This window comes from Octopus bimaculoides, chromosome 15, assembly GCF_046866305.1.
Source record: "Octopus bimaculoides isolate indiv1 chromosome 15, ASM4686630v1, whole genome shotgun sequence".
NCBI lineage: Eukaryota > Metazoa > Mollusca > Cephalopoda > Octopoda > Octopodidae > Octopus > Octopus bimaculoides.
Genome location: NC_142942.1, coordinates 34783077 through 34794005, shown reverse-complemented (window position 1 = coordinate 34794005; position 10929 = coordinate 34783077). Strand labels below are relative to the sequence as shown.

Below are 10929 nucleotides of genomic sequence, written 5' to 3'. Positions count from 1 at the left end.
TCAAAAAAAAGTAGTACTTTCATGCATTATATAGTGATAGTCATATTGCACAATTGACAACTACAGGGAAATGGTTAGATTTATCCTTTAAATACTCTCCAATGGGCTCTTGCAGGCTGAATCTTATGAACTGTATTTTGACCAATCAGTATGTGGCTTAGATGTCACAGTCTGGTGAGCACACCAACTAAGTTCTAACTGTATTTCGACCAATCAGTATATGGCTTAGACATAATGATGACATAACTGTATGTGGCTTAGATGTCACTGTGATGTCTAAGCCATATATTGATTGGTTGACATACAGTTAGAACTTAGTTGGCAAGCTCACCAAACTGTGACATCTAAACCACATATGGATTGGTCAAAATACACTTCATAAGATTCAACCTGCTGGAACCCATCGGAAGGTATTTAACGGATAAATCTAACCATTTCACTACAGTTGCCAATAGTGGAACACAACTGTCACTACATAAACCTGATGATTGCATAATGCATGAAAGTACTAGTTTATTTCAATATTGTAAAATTATAAAAATTGCAAATAATAAAACATGAAAATCAGACTTAATTGGAATTTTGGAATTTCATTGATATTCTTCTAAACACAATCATACAAACTCAGATTATATTTCCTGCAAGACAGATTGAAAGCAGGTTAAGTAATTTAGACTGCCTTTAGGAAATAAAAATTTGCAGCAGCAGGACTTGTAATTATGAATTCAGAGTCTACAGTCCAATACCTAACTTAATGAATTTAATATTTCTCTATGGCATCATCATGATTGGGATATTGGACTAATTATGAATTTAATCAGATTTAATATCCACCAAGTAAACTACTATAAGAATTTATAAGAGGGAAAAAATACAACAAAATATTAAGACTATCAGAACAATTAGATTAAAGATGATAGTAAAAGGGTAGACAAATAACCTTGGTTTATAATCACTTTTTAAAACAATTATATTTGTCCTTAAGATACTTTATTGTAGTTTCTCCAAGCATACTAGCATTTGGTTGGATTGGTTTCAAATTTTGGCACAAGGCCAGCAATTTCAAGGGGGAGATAAGTGGATTTCATCGACTCCAGTGATCAACTGGTACTTATATTATTTGACCCTGTAAAGATGAAAGGCAAAGTTGACCTCAGCGGAATTTGAACTCAGAACATAAAGACAGACAAAATGCTGCTAAGCATTTTGCCAGGTGTGCTAAAGATTCTGCCAGTTTGATGCCTTTTTGGAAAGAAGAGATATTAATCACTAAAACATGAAGTTAATGATATATTTAACTTCTTTGTTATGTAAAACACAGTTAAGTAGTCATATACCTTGTTTAAGAATGCACAGATATGCTAATTCTGTATATCAAATTTGCTTAGGAATAAAATCGAGGTTTTGGAAAATGGTAACTACAAAACTGTGTGACAGACTATATATCTCTCTATTAATTCCATCTTGAGTATGATGAAAACAGTGAGGAGTCATCAGATTACAACAGATACAGCCTTAAAATGACTGGAATTAAGTTCCTTACTGAATTATCCCAAGCCGTTTTCACTTGATAAAAAAAAAATTAACCTTGTTCAAGAACCCTTACAGAGTTTGTAGTTATGTAAAAAAATGGTGATGAAAATAATTATAATTTTATTATTTTGAGACAAAATTCAAATTAATATCAAAAGTGTCTGAGTTTCCACATGTGTATGCCTTTTTATATTTCCTGCGATTGATAATCATTCACAGATGTGCATTTGTGTATCTATATACACAGAAACACGCAAGAAGAAATCTTAATTTATCATGATCAATAATATATATTATCAATATCATTTTTATTATTCACAGAGGTAAAAATGATAAACTCATTTTTTTAAAATATTAATCTAAATAAAATATTTTCAAATAAAAAAGAAAAAAAAGAGAAATAAATATGTTCTAGGGTATTTAAAAACTAAACTGACACTTTTCAGTAATTTATGCATGCATATAAGGTAAAAATTAAAAAAATGGTTAAGTTTATTTACTGGGGACTATAAAAAAAAGGTATCAGGAATATTGTTTAGTTGTATTGAAAAAAAAAACATTTTTTACATTTACTTTGAAACCATGTGAAATTATTTAGTGTCAAGACCAGACCAATTGTTTAGAGGCCGTAACTAATGGATGGTGTGACCAAAATCCATCACAGAAGTTCAATCATTCAATGTTGGTAAGCCTTTCCGTTTCCGTAATATAACATCATCTGTACAATTTTCTTCTGATCCAATGTCTTCCACAGTAAGATCTTGGTCATCAGTTTTACAATAATCAGAGTCTTTGCTGTGGCTATTTTCTTCATTTTCTTGAATATCATGCGATGAGTCTTTTTCTTTTTCTTGAACTTCACTGTTAGTTGAACATTCAGGCTCTGGTGAAGCGGATTCTTCATCTTTTTTAGCAAAAGTATCTATCACAGAAGAAACAGTTTCAACTTCAGGAGAATTTGGCGTTGATCCACTGCCATTTAACCAACAGTAATCACTGCTCCCTTGACTGTCACGGTTATTTGTTCGCAGGACCTCATAACTTTCAAGATCCGGGGTAGAATCTGAGGTTGACACTTTACAGCCACCCTGTTAACAAAAAAACATTAGAATTCACTTTAAAACTTTAAAATGTAATACATAAAATTAATTAAATCCTGACAGTAAAAGAAAATCAAAGCCAAATGTCCAGACACATATTAGTCTCTTCTTATCTTTTATCATTTATCTTTTACTGGTTTCAGTCACTGGAGTGGGACCATGCTGGGGCACCACCTTGAGGTATTTTTAGTTGAATTAATTGACCCCCCAGGTAGTTATTTTCTTTTTAAGCCTGGTACTTATTCGATCATTCTCTTTTGCCAAACCACTAAGTTATGGGGACATAAACACACTGACACCAGTTGTGAAGCAGGGAGGTGCAAATACAGACACAAAGACACGTGTGTGTGTGTGTGTCTACCAAATCCACTAACAAGACTTTGGTTGACCCAAGGTGGTGTCCCAGCATGGCTGCAGTCAAATGACCAAAACAAGTAAAAGATAAAAGATATACACAACCATTCAAGTAGACAGCAACAAGGGATGTTGTAAAATAAACATAATTTATCAATTATAAGTATATCTCTTACTGTTTATAACTTACACTTACAAAGTAACAGGAGGATATGGTATATAAGTTTTATTTTGTTATGTTCAAGTATTTATGACTTGTAAAACATTTAGTCGATGGCAAAACAGAATTACCACTACAAGGTCTAGTCCTTGTTGCAGTGTGCTAGGATGTATGCTTCAGTGACCCTGTGAGTGATGCCAATGGAGTACGAGCTCCCAGTAGGGCTTTTTGTGCCGGGCAGGTCAAAAGACAGAGGCCAAACTAATATGGACCACCTCTTCCCAGAGACAAAAATGGATTTGTGTAAGGCCAACACCCTAACCCAGAAAATAAGCATAGTTACAGAAGCCTCAATGACAGTTCAAAACCAACAGGACATGGAAGAGGAAAGCCTTCTGTCGGGGAAACATGTAGGATGCTGAGGCTGAGTTGGAAAAGCAGGGATCCAACTAGAGAGAAGCAGAAAAGGGCCCAGAGTCATAAACAGTGGAGAAAAGTGATTCATAGTTCATGTTCCATAGGGAGCAAAGGGTTTACTTAAATAAGTAAAAGAGAGCTAGAAATAATTGTACTTCCCTTAATAGTAACTGTGATGTAATTGAAATGAAATGGATATCACCTGGAATAAAAACTAAAGTACAGACTGCAAGTTTATCTTTGTCTGATCGTCGTTGTTGTTGTTGTTGTTGCTGTTGCTGTTGTTAATGCTGTTGCTGCTGCTTAGCCCCAGGTCAGCCCTCAACAAGCAGACAGACCTATGATCAAAGACACTCCAACCATCATCATCATCATCATCATCATTTAACGTCTGCTTTCCATGCTAGCATGGGTTGGACGATTTGACTGAGGACTGGTGAAACCAGATGGCTACACCAGGCTCCAATCTGATTTGGCAAAGTTTCTACAGCTGGATGCCCTTCCTAACGCCAACCACTCCGAGAGTGTAGTGGGTGCTTTTATGTGCCACTGGCACAAGGGCCAGTCAGGCGGTACTGGCAACGGCCACGCTCAAAATGGTGTATTTTACGTGTCACCTGCACAGGAGCCAGTCCAGCGGCACTGGCAACGACCTTGCTCAAATGTCCATATCCATCTTATCTTTCTTCACACATAAATGTAGGATTACATAGCCAATATGTCGTATTTTCCCTTACAGCAATAAAGTGTGATTTGAAGGGGGAGATGTGGCTGTTGTTTCTAGCAGATCTAGTAACCCCATAGAGGATCCATCATTGATTGACATCTCTGTCTGTTACATATCTCATGTGATGTTAATGTACAAAACATAAAAATTAATAAAACAATATATCAATAAAAGACAAATAGCAGGAAACCTACCTTTTCATTAGTTTTCAATGATTCAGGTTTCATAGTAGTTCCCTTCTTCTCTTCTTCTTTATTGACCTCCTTCTCATGGATTAAGTCTTCATCTGTTGAAGGATTCTTCATGTTGCCTGCAGCTCTATCAACAACACCGCTGACATGTTGCTGTACAGACTGCATAGCCTGCAGAATGCGAGTCATTTGAGTTTCGGTTTCTTCCAAACGCTGCTGCAATTGACGCATTTCAAGTTCAGCTAAAAACAACAAACAAAAGAAAAACAAGTCATTTAGGACACCAACAACTTTTCTTTATCTGATCTTATTTATATTATGACTCCAGTCATTACATTAAGTAAAGGAGTCATTGTTTAAATATAAGCATTACCATGAAGAAGAAAACAATGGAGAAAATAGCATCATTAACCCTTTAACATTTAAACTGGCCGTTTATGATCCAAATATTCAAACTGCTCTATGTTCAAACTGGCCAGATCCAGATCTAGCCTCTCACACCTACCCTACAGTATCATTCTAAAAATATACAATCACATCACAGAAATCTCAAAGCTATAAGATAATACATGACTAATTCAAAACAATGTAGGCATAAGAGGAATTAGATGCAGTGTGCAAGAAAGAATACAATGCTGGTTTGGTCATGTAATGTGTATGGATGTAGACAGTTGCAAACAAGAAGTGCCAGTCACTTAAGTGGATGAAACTTATGGAAGAGGGAGACCAAAGAAGGCATGGGATAAGACACTCAGCCTTATGAAGGGGATGACTTCGGATTAAGATATCTGGCACATTGTTGTATTCAAGAAGACCCATCCACCACATCAGAATTGATACTAGTGCTGGTGCCATTTTAAAAGCACTGGTGCTGATGCCACATAAAATGCACCCAGTACACTCTGTAAAGTAGTTGGCATTAGGAAGGGCATCCAGCTGTAGAAACCATGACAGAACAGGCAATGGAGCCTGGTGTGGCCCTAGCTCCATCCATCCATGCCAACATGGAAAACTGAGATTAAATGATGATAATGATGATGATGATAAATGTGAATAATTAAGTATTACATTTGACAAAGTAAATTGAATGCTAAAGGGTTAAAATTTGATGAAGCCCCCCCCCCATCGTAATCATCATCATCATTGTTTTTACAGCTGGTTTGTTTTTTTTCTCCACACTTGTATGGATTAAACAAGATTTTATTGAAAGCAATTGTCTATAGCTGGATGCTTTTCCTGTGGCCAACCCTACTTGTTATTCAAGAAAGGTACATTTTCATTGAACAGGTCACCACATGTCTGCTGGATGATGATATGCTTTGCAGTTTCCCTCTACTAGTTTTACTCACAAAGACACTCACTCAAAATACTGCAAAGCAGGACTAAATTCAAAAGCAACATGATTAAATAAACTTTTTCACTTGCCATATTGGAAAGAGGACACAAAATTATGATGATGATGATGATGATAATGATGACAATGATGGTGGTGATGACACATACATATATGTATGCATGTCACACCTGAAGATAATTGGTAAAAAAAAAACTAGTTGAACTACAGTGTAAACAAAAACATGAGCAATTAAGTTGTAATGTGCATCTTGACTGATTTGTATGCCACAAACAATAGAAATGCAATCAAGATTAATTTTATATCTGTTTAAAAAAAGTCAGTTTCAAAGAGTTTATTTTTTTTTAAAAAGTTAGCTTAGGTGCAAACACTTCAAAATAAATGGCATCTGTCTTTGAATTCCAATCTACAAAAAAAGATCCTCAATGAAAATTCCAAGATATTTCTTCAATAATGAGTTTCATTAATTTTTCCAATATTTTTCAACAATAATTGATACTTCAGTGATTGCCATTATTGCAGTTATTAAAATATTTTATGAAATTAATTCAGTCCCATAAATTATTAAGGATTCATCAAGACTGGAATATTCTAATGTAGTATCATTTGATATTAGGTAATTTGTGCAGTTTGAAGCAGCTACATTGTAGCATACATATCACTACACCACTCACAGTCAAGCAAACATCTGATCAAACATGTTCAAGTCATGACCATCTCACCTTTTCTTATATCTAGAACTACATTGTCCAAAGTGTCCTTCCTTTTGTAAGATGTTAAGCTGTGATCCAAGGGGTGATTAGGCTGCTATTTCTTGTAGGTTGATTGATCATACTGAGACAGTATCAGTTTGTAGTGCAAAATAGTTTAAGTTTTGGTGTGGTTCTGGCACTGTTATGCTTTGAATCAATGTTATTTTCATATGCAAGATCACTGTTTTCAAATACCCCAATAATTCCAGACTGACAGTTTTAAGTTGTTTGATTCAGTTCTTTACATCATATTGATGTAGAAATATTGCCAAACTGCTGGAGTAGCCAGTTCGGACAAATACCTCACGATAGAACAGTAATGTACTCAAAAGACTCTTGTGCCTATGTACTTTACTGGTTCTTTATTTTAGCAAGCTTGAAAGTTAAAGGGAATGGTGATTGTGACAGAATTTGTACTCAGTCAAGTGACAAAACAAACTAGATAAAAGGAGGATCAATGCTGCCTGGATCAAATCTGCTCCCTTATAAATTTAATGAATGACACAACCCATATCAACATCAGCATCTGGTTCATGGATATGTTTAGTACAATTCATTATGTTTCAATTGTTTCCCTCCTTCTCCTTTGCTTTTCCAATAGACCTTGACTTGCAGATGCTTGAGCGAAGTATTAGCCACATCTAACTGACCTGTCTGGCAGAGACTGTCAATGTCATGAACACTTCCATTCACTAACAGCTGTTTTTGAAATGAAGCATAGCTATTTGAAAGCCAATAATTTACTGTAGAAATAAAGAAATTATTTCATGGCAGATATAAATACATAAATGACAACAATTAAATTTACAATATAAATAAATAATGAAAATGGATTAATATCTCAATAGATAAGCAAAGAAATGAAAACTGCAAAGCAACAGGGAAAGAATGTTGGCACAGGCTTCAGTGATGACATTTAATTTACTCTTTTTTTTTATTTATATATTTATTATTATTTTTTAGCTAAAAACATGATATTTAGTGATTAATGGGGGAAATATCACATAAGGATGCACTATTATGGTAAATATATAAAAATTGTCACAAGTACAAATTGGAAACATTAATAACTGTAAAGAGATTAATTATTTTTATATTGGTATTTAAGCATTGGCTTATCTATACACATGCCCACACTCAGTAAGATCACTTTCACTGCCAAACATTGTGTACTTCTCACATTTTTGAAAATAAACGATTTTCCAATAATGAGGCTGGTACATAGAGTTAGATTAAATGTTTCATTGCATCATCTTCCAATCTTAATAGTTCTGACATTAAACCCAGTCATTGTTGATTTGTCCTCCAACGACAAAAATATCAGTATTGTAATAAGATATAGCAAATCAACTAAATTACCTCTTTACAAAATGGTAGGAGAAAAGTGCAAGTTATATATACTACTTCGAGTTCAAATTCAGTGCAAACATTTCACTGTAGCTTTGTGCAGTAATTCTACATACTTCAATTCACCCTTGTTGTTGCAGTTAAGAAATCAGATTTGAGATTATTGTTCATGATAGACTAGAATTTTATACCAGAAATTTATTCCCCATCAGCTTAATTTCATGAAACAAAGCTGAACTCTGATATTTAAAAGGCCCTTTAAGTTACTGGACACACTCATTCTTTAAACAAAGATTTAAAAGCAAAAATCATTATTACAAATTTAAACAAGGCAGCATGCTAGCAAAATCACAAGCCTGCCAAACAAAATGCTTAGCAGCATTGCGTTCATCTTTACGTTCTGAGTTCAAATTCTGTCATGGTTGACATAAATTAAGTACCAGCGGAGTACTGAGGTCAATGTAATTGACTAGTCCCCTACCCAAAAATTTCAGGCCTTGTGCCTTTAGTAGAAAGGATTATTATTATTATCATTTACTTTTGTAAACTATTTCTGGATAGACAGAGTGTATGGAAGCATCATGACCTTTTTTGTTTCATTTCATTCACTTCAGGGTCACTAAAACAAGTACCAGTGAAGAACTGGGATTGATGTAATCAACGAGACCCCTCCCCATTAGTAGAAAGGATCAACTTGTGCCATTAGCAGAAAGTTTCATCACAAAGTTAAAGGATGGAAGAAAGAGAAGCACAGCCACCCAGGTTGTTGATAGTGTATCAGTATGAGTGTGAAAGAGTTGCTGTATATCTGCAATGACTCAGTTCACTTAAATGAAAACAGGTACCACAAAGTGGTAGGGTTTACTACTATTGATTAGAGAGTCAATGTATAATAAATGAGTGTTTTATTAATCTGCAGGGCTTGAATATTGCTATGGGTTGTCACTGAAGAGGGGAGAGTTGATAAGCCTGGTACTGAAGCCAATGGGGTTAATGATAATGGAGAAGAAATCGAGTGAGATAAATGGAGTCAACAACTTTGTTTCTTACACAAGGCACTCTGTTGGTTACAACAAGAAGGGTTCCAGTTGATTCAATCAATGGAACAGCCTGCTCGTGAAATTAACATGCAAGTGGTTGAGTACTCCACAGATATGTGTAGCCTTAACATTGTTCTCCGGGAGATTTGGCATGACACAGGATGTGACAAAGTCAGCCCTTTGAAATACAGGCATTACTCATTTTTTGCCAGCTGAGCGGGCTGGAGCAACATGAAATAAAATGTTTTGCTACAGGACACAATGTGCCACCAAGAATTGAACTCATGACCTTATGATCACAAGCCAAATACCCTAACCACTAAGCCTGCGCCTTCTTACATTTGTATGAGATAAATGTAGGATTCAGTAACTCACACTGTTGATGTCAAGTAGATTTTCTTTTTTTATATATATACGCACACACTTTGAACACACGTTTTATTGTGTAAAAAAGGAAAAATATTGTCTTCTTTCCTCCTTAAACACAGACATCACCCACTTGCAACACCTCATCCATAAACAAGGAAAGTGGACGTTAAACGACGACGATGACAATGATGATGACAATGATGGTGATAATGATGATGATGATGACAACAAGGAGGAGGGTGATGGTGAGATGACGCTATGCAATACTAAAAGCAAGATTTGATGACACTTGATGATCTAGCCAGTGAGTCAGTTGACCTTAAAGGGAGAAAATACTTTGTTTATTACAACATCAAACTAAAGCAAGGTTCTCTATCAGCCTCAGTGTTAAAGACAGGATATTTTTGGTCAGGTTAGCAACTCAGTGTAACAATATTGACCTTTAATAGTATCTTCACTATTAATAGTGCTCTCTTTCTTACCAGGATTTTCTCTTTTGTACATGGATGTCAAATTATAACAGTCACGCAAATGCTGAAAGTCTGAAATGTAGGTTTGTAACATCAAAAATAAGATTAACTGATAGCATCCTTTAATATATATATATATATATATATATATATATATATATATATATATATATAAATATATATATATATATATATATATAAATCACTTACTGTAAAAAAGTCAAGGGTACGTAGCGTTCCATTAATTAATAAGGTAAAAAACATATAATAAATACACAAACAAACGGAAAATGAACACAGAAGGTTACCAACTCCTCATCAGTTATCAGCCAGAGGGTCAAAGACATCAAAAACAATGAACTGCTGTAATGTTTAATGAACACTGATTGTTAATAATTTCCCTTGTACCATATCATCCTCATCATCCTCATCACCATCATTGTTTAAACATCTGTTTTTCCATGCTGGTATGGGTTGGACAGCTTGACAGAAACTGGCAAGGCCAGGTCCCACACCAGGTTCCATAGTCTGCTTTGGTTTGGTTTCTATGGCTGGATACCCTTCCTAACACCAACCACTTTACAGGGTGTACTGGGTGATTGAAATGACTGTCAAGTGAAAGGGTGTCAGCTGTCTGAACAAGTAAAACAAATACAAAATTCTTCCTTCTATCCAAATATCAACTATTAATATAGGTTGTGCACAGTTTCTTCACAACATCAGTTTTTATTCACCAAACTAAATAGTAGAGCCTTATTCATTTGTTAATATATTATGATTATGAAAGTGTGAAGGTGTGTTGCCCTAGTGGTTTGGGTGTTACACTCATAATCTCAAGATCATGGTTTCGATTCCTGGAGCAAGTGGTGCGTTGTGTTCTTGAGCAAAATACTTCATTTCATGTTGCTCCAATCCACTCAGCTGTAAGTAAGTTACCCTACAATGGACGGGCATCTCATTTAGAGGGAATGTCATGATCTCGGTCACTTAAAGCCATGGGCCTGCCCACCTAGCCAATAAAATGGCGTGGAATCACTTAAAGCTACAACAGTGCAAGGAAGTGCACTGTGACCAGTGGAGTATGACAACATCTGATAGTCTGTTTGATACAGTGA

At 35.2% G+C, this 10929-nt stretch overlaps 1 protein-coding gene across 1 annotated transcript in view; it reads right to left on the bottom strand.

Moving 5' to 3' along the window:
• Positions 1–808: 808 nt before the first annotated feature.
• Positions 809–10929, bottom strand: part of LOC106872960 (uncharacterized) — a 45053-nt gene continuing 34932 nt past the window's right edge. The window contains exons 5-6 of the mRNA XM_089363697.1: positions 4486–4724; positions 809–2621 (exon numbers count right to left, since the gene is read on the bottom strand). Of these exons, the coding sequence (XP_089219823.1) occupies positions 2202–2621; positions 4486–4724 (659 nt within the window). The 3' untranslated portion in view covers positions 809–2201. The remainder of the gene's footprint in view (positions 2622–4485; positions 4725–10929) is intronic.